The 12,291-nt window shown below is 40.2% G+C and overlaps 1 protein-coding gene across 1 annotated transcript; it reads left to right on the top strand.

Moving 5' to 3' along the window:
- Positions 1–342: 342 nt before the first annotated feature.
- On the top strand, positions 343–11,386 carry lurap1 (leucine rich adaptor protein 1). The gene is made up of 2 exons (XM_068036397.1): positions 343–760; positions 8,270–11,386. The coding sequence occupies exons 1-2, from the start codon at positions 527–529 to the stop codon at positions 8,864–8,866; spliced, it is 831 nt and encodes a 276-aa protein (XP_067892498.1). The 5' UTR covers positions 343–526; the 3' UTR covers positions 8,867–11,386.
- Positions 11,387–12,291: the final 905 nt, after the last annotated feature.

Genomic DNA, 12,291 nt, shown 5'->3' with positions numbered 1-12,291 from the left:
GTCTTATATTTATACCCTATCATTCTGAATTCACTCAGAAGTGGGAAGGAACAGGATTTACTGATGACATTGGGACTTGGGCGGTAAATAGGTTTCCCCAAGCGAGCAGTGGTTAAAGAAGGGAGAATGATTCTAGCCGCCCCTTAATGCTAATGCGGGGGTGATACACAGGGAGTGGGAGAGTTTGCTATCCGCCCTCCCTGCGGGGGATAGTGAACATTGTTTCTGGAGGGGTTGGTATCAATGGCGCTTTATTTGGATCAATTACGGTAAAGAAGGGGTGGGCGGTTGTGCCGGAGCTGCTTTCGCCGCAGTGTCTTCATTCATTCATTGATTCCTGCAGGTGGAAATTGGTGAGAAGCAGCCCTGGGCTGGCGGATGCAGAGCTCCCGGTATATCGGGGTGTACCTGCAGAGAAATGTGCAGCCTGGAGAGGCTGGCTGGCGGGGAACAGCACTAGTGTGTGTGCTTTTAACCGGACTGAATCGTTTCAGAATATTTATATATCGTTGCTGCTGCTCCTGCCATGGAAGAAAGTGCGAGCGAATTGTTGCCGGAGCTGAAGGATTTGGAAAACAAGGTGGGACGTAAGATGCCCGAAGGCTTACTGCGCTGCTTGCGGGAGGACACAGTTCGGGCAGCCGGGGAGAAGGTGGACAATCCCGGGGAGAGTGGCGAGCAGGCAGCTCTGCTTTCTGGGCAGAGCAAGAGGCTGCCCCAGGGGCTGGCCGAGAAGATCCGAGTACTCAGGCTGGAAATGGTGAGCTGCTGGCGGGGGAAGGGTTATGTGTTAAGAGGTGCCCGCTTGGCGTCAGCAGCTATTTGGAAATCTGGGCGAGCCGGCTGTAAACTGACTGCAGTTTCTGTTTATTTACCCTGGCAACAGCGCTCACACATACACGCTGCTGTGGGAAAGTTACTGAGTAAATCCAGATTTAAATAAATGCATATTAAATACCCCGGAGCACTGCCTTTAACCCAGGGAGGTGCTTCCCTCTGACCTCATCCTGACTGCTTGCTGCTGATAAACACTTGAAAGCACAAGAGGATGAGTAATCGCCACATTAACCCCTTCATTTACTGCAGGACTGTTTGTAAATCAACTGCATTTCGACTCTTACATTTTTAAAATTCATCTCACCGAGGCCCGGGTGATTAAAGAAGCTGCTTTTTTTTCTCGCAAACTTCCCACTTTTTTTTAAATTAAAAATTCCACCCCACTTCATGCCATGTTAGATCCAGGCCCTGTCTGCAAGTTACCAGGGTCTGAAGCAGCTTGTCCTGAGGCTGCCAGTCTGATATTTGGCGATCCCTGTGGAATGGCTTGGGGTTGAGGGGTCGGAACTGTTCTCTGCGGTTGTTTTAAAGCTTGTTTCACGACTTTGTCATTGAATCGAGGACGCGACGTTTAAAAACCATCGCCTTAATCAAGTCGAAATTATCGGAGCTGTTTAATTTTATTTACTTTGCAAGTGCGTCTTTATTTTTGTTGAAACGTTGGCTAATTTTGTACTGCCATTTGCAGAGCTTCTGGAGCCCTCTAGGATGAAATTCAGCAAATTAATAGTGATGGCTGATTAAAGATAAAGGAAGATCAGGTGCATGAATAAATTATCTAAATCAGCTTGTAAAATTGATTCTTTTGCATATTATGCTGGCGAGGGCGGGATCTCCCATTCTACCCAAGAGCGCACGAAGTGAGCCCGCAGACTTTGAAGCCAAACCGCACCCAAATCAATGAGTTCATTCAATACGTACTAGGATTAATTGCGGTATCTATCTCTTCTCTAGGGTTAATTGCCACCCAAGATTGGCGAGCTGAGGCGAGAATTGGAACTTGTCTACTTTTTTGTATTCAAGTGCTGCTTACCTTTACTAATTATATTTTAAAAGTTGAAATTACTACCTACATCTGTTTCGTCTCAAGGGATTGCATTTTCCCTTTTTTACTGCCCCCCCCAGTTTGATTTCAGATTTAAGCTAACATTATGAATGCTGATTGTTAGAAATGAATGGATCGTGATTGGATCAAACTGGTAATATGGCACATTTAGGATGCTAGGGTATTTTTGAATGTAGGTAAATTTATCTTTCATATCATGGCAGCTATGTATCCCTCACTATATGTTTTGCCTTATTTTTCCCATTATTATATAATCATGTGTTACTTATCCAAGATTTATCTGTTTTGTAAGATATTAGCAGTATATTTATGACATAACTAATTGCATCAGGTGAAGGGTTTGAAATAATGAAAGACGATATGCAGATTCAGAAACCATGGGTTTTGGGGGTTGATGAATAGATATCATGGGGTGGGGGTAGTTGCTGAACTAGACCAAGGGGAGTGTTAAACTGAAGTGGGACATTCCCCCGTCCCCTGTCTGACCGATCATAATTTTAAATTGCTTGAAGCTGGAAGGCCCCTCTTTAAACATGTAAATTGGACCCTGATGACTTCATTTTAACCTTGGGCTGGTGGATGGGTGGGTGGTACCAGAAGAAGCAAGGTCAGTTGTTTTCCTTTTGTTTCCTATGGGCCAGGAGAAGCAGTGCTCCTCTGAGCCTCACAAGGAGACCTTGAGCATTCCTTGTCTTGAAATTCCCCTCTGCTGGACTTGCCCGGGTCTGTTCCCTCTGCTCCCTGGTGGCTGCATCCAAACCGAATGATTTTAACATCCGGACGATTGTTTCCCGCAGGCTTCCTGGCCTTTTTAGTTGGAAAGCAACATGCTAAAGAGACTAGGCCATTTGATATTGTCCCATCCTGCCTGAATGGACATGCAGCTTGCATTGTTACATTCTTGCCTGGGAGTAAACATTGAACATCCTTGAGTATTGAGTATTTAAGAAAATACAGGATAAAAATAATGTATTTTCTTTTTAATTGCTTTACCTGGTCTGTAATTTTAAATTTTCATTTGTTCTTAGCTTGCATCATAATGTTTGGAAGTTTGCCATATTAAAATATAAATCAAGATATCCTTTATTTCCATCAGCTAATGGCACTGTAACAATAGTGTGAAATTCATAAATTTAACCTTTAGCACAAATTACATGCTGCTTCTAATGAGATATTGGGTTTGGTTTCAGACTGAAATCAGTGGCATTTTTTTAAAAGGAGTAAAACAGATGCATTTTGTCATTCCATGATACATTTGACTTTGTGGAGTTTCCAAACCAAAGATGCAAAGAGAACACAGGAATAAAAGAAGGTTTACTTGCAATATTTTTTTGTGTGGCAGAAATTCAGTGGAACATTGTCTTCTCAGAAATGTTCTCAATTTAAAGCTTTGGAAACCTGATTAAAATCCTCTGTAATCAAATTATTCAAACACCACAGAAGCAAAAGTATCATTCAGAAAACGAGATTACTTCCAAGCACTGCTTGCCAGATAATGGGAGATGTACAGGAACTTTCCAGAGGGGCGAATGGTACTAGACACAAGTTTTAAAGATTTAATTTAAGGAGTAAAGAGTGAATTCGCACATAGCAGGGTTGCTGTAAATCTAATGTTCTCATGACCATACAATTCCCTTTTATAATAAAAAGGTTACACACTTGTGTATGGTTTCACAGTGTACGCTGTAGTATATCATAATGGCTTGTGGAGAGGTGGTGGGCTGTAGACTGCAGCATTATTAGGGCCCTGCCAACACTCTACAGAGTACAAATAATCCTAAGGGTGATCTGACTGTGGATGGATGACTGTCTCCAGGAAGGTGCCGAGCATCTCCTAGTGTTTCTCCAGATCTGTTAGTAGCCTGTACATTACTTGTTCTAACTGGTAGATGTCCTGTATGCTTAAACTGCATTGTTGTGTTGGATTGTACCACAACTGGTGGGGTGCATTGTCTTGCTACATGGAGGGAGATCTGTGAAAGCACAAAAGGGACAGGGCTCATTTTCCAGATAGTGGGCCAGGCATACATGGGCTTGGGTATACAGGAGGGTGGGGTAGGATCAGCATGTGAGTAGGAACGTGCATTTGTGGCCACAGTTCTGCAAACCCTCCTACTGGGGGGGGGGGGGGGAAATTTACTAAATTTGGACAAAGTGAGGTTCTGTGAAGTAGAGGACCAGCTCTAAGGGGGACAGTTTGTATTGGACTATAGGATCTTAGATAAAATGACAGACTTGAAGGTATTATAAAACTTGCAGGCTAGCCCACGCTGAAAACTATTCCACTGCATTCAGATGGTGGCCGTCCTACCAAAATTATTTAAATTAGTCACAACCTGATGTAAAAAGAACAAGGACTCCAGTGCTTGTGCATCATACAGGTTCACAAACCCCTCCAATTGAAATTATAAAGTACTGGCAAAAATTCCATGGAGTAGAGGCAAGAGATATTATACCAACTATTTTGTCCTGAATAGTGCAGACTCAATCACTGGTTAAACAAGCTGTCAAGATTATCTCTTTTTTTTTCTCCCCCTCAACTCCAAAGCAACAAGTGAGTGAAGCACGAATTTGCGATCTAGCAGATTTTCTGAATATTCTGAGAGCTACTGCCTTTATCCATTTTAACTCCGCATAGGCAGAGGGGAAACTGTTTATCTGAATCATTATTATGCAATGCATATGCAGGCAGTGTGAGATACCAAATAGCCAGGTTAAGGCTTGATTTTCAACTAAACTTTAGTTATTCATAAGATGTTGGAAAATTGTCAGATTTCTTTTTCTCTGCTAGCACATCTGTTTGCTTTTGTAGGTAGGTATATGTAATTCCAGTGGTGTATCGCCATGTTAATACTTGCAGTTATAAATGCAAGGGAAATAAATGGAGGAAAGTACGTATAACTCCAAAACAAACCAATGGAGCTTTCTTCCCCACCCCTTTGGTGATGGTCATAAGCTAGTGTGAAGCTGAGCCAATAGACATACAGCCCAAGGCACTATCTAAAAGTGCTGAGTTTGTTGACTAGACCAAACATAGGAGCAGGCCATTCAGCCCATTCGAGCCTGCCCCGCCATTCAATATGATCATGACTGATCATCCACTTCAATGCCTTTTTCCCACACTATCCTCAAATCCCCTTATGTCATTTGTATTTAGAAATCTGTCAGTCTCTGCTTTAAACATACTCAATGACTGAGCTTCCACAGCCCTCTGGGGTAGAGAATTCCAAAGATTCCCAACCCTCTGAGTAAAGAAATTTCTCCTCATCTCTGTCCTAAGTGGCTTCCTCTTATTTTGAAATTGTGTCCCCTGGTTCTAGACTCCCCAGCCAGGGGAAACCTCTAAGCTGCATCTACCCTGTCTATCCCTTTAAGTATTTTGTAGGTTTCAATGAGATCACCTCTCATTCTTCGAAACTCTAGAGAATACAGGCCGAGTTTCCCCAATCTCTGCTCATAGGACAGTCCCGCCATCCTGGGAACAAGTCTGGTGAACTTTCGTTGCACTCCCTCCGTGGCAATAATATCCTTCCTAAGGTAAGGGGACCAAAACTGCACACAGTACTCCAAGTGCAGTCTAACCAAGGTTCTATACAATTGAAGCAAGACTTCACTACTCCTGTACTCTAATCTTCTTGCGATAAAGGCTAACATACCATTGGCCTTCCTAATTGCTCATGGCAAATTAAAATTGGCCTCAACTTCACAAAGGTAAGGAGGGCAAAAAGCAGCCTGGTTTCCCACGGTCAAATAGCCTAATATTGCTCATGTGTGACTGGCCACCTGAATGAGTTTTGGAGAGTGGCTGGTATCGGTGGAACTGTAATTTATTGTGTTTTGGTCTCCTGAAAAGGAAGGAGAATCAGCAGACTAGAGATTTCATATATTTCAATTCTGTGAATCCCTGGAGTATGACGCAACAGTTTATTTAAAAATGCAGTTGTTTCTTTCAATGCTACATTAATTCACATTCAGGCTCAGTTACTACTCAACCTCTTTTTATTTCTGAAGACGTTTGCCACCAGGTGGAGCTACCTCCTATATCATTTGTGGCAAAGTGTGTGCTGAAAGTACTTTGAATCGTTCCCTGTTTTGAATGATGTGAAACAAGGATGTATAGTGGGCCCAGTTCTATTCACACTGCAACAACAACAAAAACTTGTATTTATGTAGCACTTTTAATCTAGTAAAATGCCTCAAGGTGCTTCACAGGAGCATTATCAAACAGCATTTGACACTGACCCGCATAAGGAGATTTAAGACAGATGACCAAAGGCTGGGTCAGAAAAGGTTTTAAGGAGAAAAGCAAGGTAAGAGAGGAGAGGTTTAGGGAAAGAATTCGAGTTTTGGGCTTCAGCAGCTGAACGCACGGCGACCAATGGTGGAGCAATTTAAAATCGAGGATGTGCAAGAGGCAAGAATTAGAGAAGCACAGATATATTGGATGGTTGTTGGACTGGAGGGGGTTACAGATATAGGGAGGGGTGAGGCATGGAAGGGTGTTGAAAACAAGGATGAGAGTTTTAAAATTGAGGTGTTGCTTAGCTGGGAGCTAATGTAGGTTAGTGAGCACAAGGGTGATGGGTAAACAGAACTCAGGAACAGCTAGAAAGCCTTAGTCGCATTAGACGACGGGACAAGGTCACTAACCAGAAAGTACTAGAATATGTTGACAGCACCAGCAATGAGGCTATAATAATCAGTGCTCTGTTCCATTGGGCTGGATGTGTTGTTAGAATGGATAGCAGGTAGTTGCTTAAACAGGCACTTTATGGAGCAGTGGTGGATACCAGCAGATTAGACAATAAAGGCACTACAAGAACACACTGCAGATTTACTTAAAGCAGTACAACATAGTCTTGGGGAAACCCTGACCACCACCAGACAGCAATGACTTGAAGGAGTGAAGATCTTTGTGCTACAACACTGTGGCAGCAAGATGTGAGCGATAGAAGGGTCAGCAATATCAGGAGGATTAACAGATGACTGCACAGGAACATGGTTGTGTGAGGCTTGTAGTAGAAAATATCTGTCCCATATTGGCCTGAATAGTCATTAATGTACCCACCTACTTATGCTCCCTTCATTACTGACATCACCATCTTTGTGTACAAGGGACCCACTGCCACAATCATTGAGGAAGATATAGGTGATAGTGGACAAACTTTATGGAGATATGTTTGCACTATTTTCCAGTAAGGCGATAACTTGAGTCTTTTTGACACTTTCATTTATCATGCCTGTGCTTCAGTTCTAGAATACAAGGGGGCCAGTGGGATGGAGGGGAGGGGGAGCATTCCAGTATAGTGGCTATATCACTGGGCTAATAATCCAGAATGTGAATTCAAATTCCACCATGGCAGTTTGAAAATTTGAAATTAGTTTTTAAAATCTGGAATGTAAAAATTGATATGAGTTAAAGTGATCGTCATAAAATCCAACTGGTTCATAAATGTCTTTTTAAGAACCAAAGGGGTTGATTGGAAAGGGATCTTTTGGGGAACCTAAGCAAAAACCTGTTTACTTAAAGCCTTCCTGCATTGCCCTATTTAAAAATAGTTTCTTGGATATTTCAGGCAGCAGCAAGTAGCTTTTTTACATCACCTGGTCTCCTGGGCCTGTAATGATCTCCTTAAAGTAATTATAACTGCTGTAAGATCAGTGGCAAACAGTCACTTTGAGCCCTAATTTAAAATGCAGATAAATTATAAAACTGAATTAATACTATTAATACTCGATGTGTGTTCTCTTTAGTAAATGTAGGCCATTTGGAGCTTTGGGTTTTATTTTTAATCCTTGATCACTAGCACCAGAAATGCAAGTGTAGGCAGTTGAATAACGGATTTATTTCCCAAGCATGGCAACACATTAACTGTTGTTGCTCTAGTGCAGAGTCCTCCTCATCAAGCTTCTGATCTCTGCTGTGTTGTCCAGGAGAGAAGAGGCATGAGCAAAGGTTAGTTACTTTCCTAACAGGAAGGAAGGAAAATTGGTGAATTGATAATTTCTAAATGGCCTGTTCAAGAGTAACGTTGTGAAGGCCTAGCAGTAGATGAGGTGGTGTAGGAAGACAGATAGGGATAAAATATTTGGAATATTATTTTTCTTGTTTGAATGTTTCTCCAGGTTGAAGTGCACCTGATGTAAATGTGTTATTCAAAGTGAAATGATTGGATATAAAGAATACTGGGATGCAGAGGGAAAGCATTGTCTATTCACAGTGCTTGTCCTTGGTAATAAGCTGATTTTGTTAAAAATGAAATTGGTCAGCACAATATTAATTTTCTTTACTGCCTAAAGAAACATTTTTTTTTAATGTGTGAAGCTGTTATGATTTTACCTGCAATTGTTCATTTTTATCTTTAGGCATATCTAAGGGCGATTGATATCAAGATAATGCATCAGCTAATGGCTGTTAATGAAGGGATTGAGGCAGTGAAGTGGATTTTGGAAGAAAAAGGCACTCTTACCAGCAGATGCAGCAGTCTGACCAGCAGTATGTACAGCCTTGTGGAGAGCCAGGAGACCTCGAGGAGAGGTAGCTGGAACAGTCTGCAGGATCCAAATGATAAATTGGATGGCATTTCCATTGGAAGTTTTTTGGATACTTTGGCCGATGATATGGATGAATATTGTCAGACCACCATAGATCCTTTGTCCTCTACGCCCTCAAGCCAAGGAGGCCCATTCACTACAATGGAGAAAGAAATATATTCCAGTGAGACACACTGCCAACAAACCAACATGGCTAATGGCTTTTCGGAAAAGCAAGGGAACAATGTTGCTGATTGCAACATGGAAAGTAAATTTTCTCATGATAAACTATGTAAAGATGTTGGGAAACTGAAGATTCAAAAAAATGGGAAAATAGATTATGATGGTTGTAAACGAAATAAAATTCACATTGAATATGATGCCCACTGGCACTGGGTGCACTCGCAAGATGATGTAACATTCCTGTGAAGAGGTAGGGTTGACACTGTTATTGATCAATGCAGTACTCAACCTTCCCTCAGTCAGAACCATATAGCACTGAGTAGACACAAACAGCCAAGTTTAAAAGCATGGATGGTCATTATAGGAAAATTTCAAAAAACACTTTTGTAGCTACTCTTAAACAAAAAGGCAAATGTTTCAAATGTCCAGAACAGAGTAGTAGCCTGAGAGATTTGGCAGTTTTAAGAAATCAGAGAACACAAATTCAATTTCAATCACTGAGACTACATTTAGATTATAGAACCACAGTTGGTGCAAATATTTTGTTGTCACCATGTTGCAAAGTTTTAGTGTAAATGCAACTTAATCCAGAGTCAAGGCCCAACTTGACACTGGAACAAAGCCCACTTGGGTTGGGTCATAACTCTGGATTTACACCACACATGTTTAACATCAATGTGAAGTCGAAACTGTTTCACACCGGTTGTGTAAATGCACTCTTTATGAAAAAACAAGCTGTTTCTTTAAGACTATTTATAATTCTAAAATTTATTTTGATGGTTGTGACCATTAACGGGGGATAAAAATTTGCATTGTGGTTCTGACTCACTAAATATGACTCGAGCTACAGGTTGAGTGCCACTTTCCTAAGGTATAGGAGTAGCATGATCTCACAGTGAATGCTATTATTACATGCAAGATCAATAATCATACTGTTTTCGATCTATTTCAAAAATTAGGAAGCATGATAATTGTAGTATAACTATAACATTGATTGGACATACTTTCCTTTGTAATACTAGTATATTCCTGAGGTCTTGGCCCAGCAGATGAAAGATTACACTTTTGTACATGGAGATAAGCACTTAGTAATGCAGGAAGAGAAACATTCCAAGGTTCAGCAGGGTAAATATTTGTGTAAACTTAAAATATTTGAGCTATTCTTGTAAAGTTATTCCTTCCTTGTGTGGATAGTTCCAGTTGCTGGGGTTACCTGCTGCATGAGCCCTGTCTTCAATACTATATAACTATTTTACATGGAGTATTTTTGTGCACGTTCGCCTCTTCTGATATGGTAGAGAGCTGAAATTCTGGTTCATGTTTAAATGACAGGTCAACAGTAAGTAAGTTAATCTCACCATGAATGGAAAACCTTTTCTCAAATGCCATTCAGTTCAACAGACATATTTTTCCCTTCATGAGGGCAGAGATTAGAAAGGTCTTTAAAGATACCTTTTTTTATCGAGTAAAATGGAGGCGTCAAACTTTGAGACTGATATTGCATTTCTACATAAATTACAGAAATAGCCACCTTTTATATAGTTATTCAAAAACTTTCAAAGATTTTTGATGCAAACACGTGGTTGACTTTGGAAAGATAGAAAAAGATTGTTTTTCCCATGAGATGTTGAATGATGGATTTTTGAAAACTGCAGAGATGTTATTATTGTAGCTAGTGTTTTGCAATAATGTAGTTGGTGTTTGACCTGGTTTATTCAACTTCTTTTCTGGAATACTGGATTTTATTAGATTGCAAGTCACCAGCTTACCCTGATGTCCATTCGAAAAATATGCAAAAGAATGAAAATGACACATTAAGTATATTTTGTTTTGGAAAAATGTTTATCAAAAATTGAGAAGTTTTCATTACACAATTTGCAGATAATCACGAACATGGCATTCAAATTGTATACAAGCTTACACTTAATCTAGTGACCAAACTTGATGGCCAGTGGGGGATGGAGGAAAAGAAAATCTTTTTGTTGCTTTGTCTTGATTGTTAGACCCTTTCTGATATCCCAAAATTTAAATATATTCATAGCATCAGGTCACACATTCTTTTGGGCCTCCTTATCTCGAGAGACAATGGATACGCGCCTGGAGGTGGTCACACATACTGCTTCAGATAGTGGAGGTGATCTAGGGTTATTGGAGGTGCTGGGGGCCAAAGTTCCTTCTTCAAACCTCCTTGTTGAGTTTTTAGTATTCTTGCTGATGGACATGGGTCCAACTGCATGGGTCAACTGTTTAATTGAGCAGCTACTTCCTGTTTCTCTAAATTAAGCCAGTTGATAGGCTAAGCTGCAGGCCAAACTTTAGCAGGCGACTTCTTTGGAATGCTGTTACAGAAGATCTAGAGAGTGAGCTTAGCATATGTTGACATAGGCATGTCTTCTAAAGAGCTGAATTCTGAAAATTAGGCCAACAGCTGCAGGTTGAAATGCTGTGTTCATGTGGAAAGGCAGGGCTTTTTATAATTTTATTTTTTATAATTCATTAGGCTCATCATGCAGAATCCAGATAGTAACAATATATGCAAGCGGATATAAGACAGCAAGGTGAAAAGCATATGCATCAATGACAGTAAATCAAGCTGATAAGCATTTTGGATTAAAAGAGGTCTTCCAGTTGATTTCACTGCACAAGATCTTTGGTTATCCAGTATGCTTATAATGGAATAAAAGCAAAATACTGCGGATGCTGGAAATCTGAAATAAAAACAAGAAATGCTGGAATCACTCAGCAGGTCTGGCAGCATCTGTGGAAAGAGAAGCAGAGTTAACATTTCGGGTCAGTGACCCTCCGAAAAAGGGTCACTGACCCGAAACGTTAACTCTGCTTCTCTTTCCACAGATGCTGCCAGACCTGCTGAGTGATTCCAGCATTTCTTGTTTTTATTGCTTATAATGGAAGTTGGGTATAGGAAGAAAGAATGTTTGGCTTAATGAATTATGGATAAACCAGGTCTGACTGTCAATTTGTACTATTATATTGTAGTTCAAATGATTATTGTATTGTCAGAATTATTGATATTTCTGCTGAAGTATAAAGATTTGAAAACAAAGGCTCAAAGGTGATTGAAGTGCCTGCCAAACTTTAATAAAAGAAGGAAAAGAAACATTTTTCAGCAAAGCAACACAACGCACTAAAGTCTTAAAAGTATGGTGGTTGCCAAACCATGAAGATCTCTATTTGTGTGTAACGTGCACATGTGTATAATGTAATGTGTCTGGGTGATGTATAAATTGCCAAATTTAACCTGTTCAGTGATAAATGCTCAAATCAGTCGTGTGTTTGGGACTTGCTGTCTCATTCTAACTAAACTAAGATCTGCAGTAAGTTGCTTTATTCTATTAAATGTCTTTAATACATTCCTTGGTTATACATTTTATATTTTACTATAAAGCTCAAAGCTTAGTTTTATGAATAAAATATAATCAAAGTGTGGTAATATACTTGTGAATGTTACTAATGGATGCACAGATATCTTTAAAGTATTACAGACCAAAAAGTAATAGCAATATTAAACTCTTCTATTTACAAACTTAAATCTGTGTGTAACTAGTTTGAATAATGTCTTCTGGTCAAATATTACTACAATCAGACTCCTTATTTGTGCTTTGCCTGTTTACTTGGCCTGTCTTTGCCAGTTACTAGCTATTTATTCATTT

Source organism: Heterodontus francisci, chromosome 8 (genome assembly GCF_036365525.1).
Source record: "Heterodontus francisci isolate sHetFra1 chromosome 8, sHetFra1.hap1, whole genome shotgun sequence".
NCBI lineage: Eukaryota > Metazoa > Chordata > Chondrichthyes > Heterodontiformes > Heterodontidae > Heterodontus > Heterodontus francisci.
This window is presented reverse-complemented; position numbering and strand designations above follow the sequence as displayed.

Excerpts from the sequence above, each read along its gene's own strand:
- lurap1 (XM_068036397.1), top strand. The coding sequence starts at position 527 with ATGGAAGAAAGTGCGAGCGAATTGTTGCCGGAGCTGAAGGATTTGGAA. Across the intron at positions 761-8,269 it reads GAGTACTCAGGCTGGAAATG|GCATATCTAAGGGCGATTGA; the intron begins GTGAGCTGCTGG and ends TTTTATCTTTAG.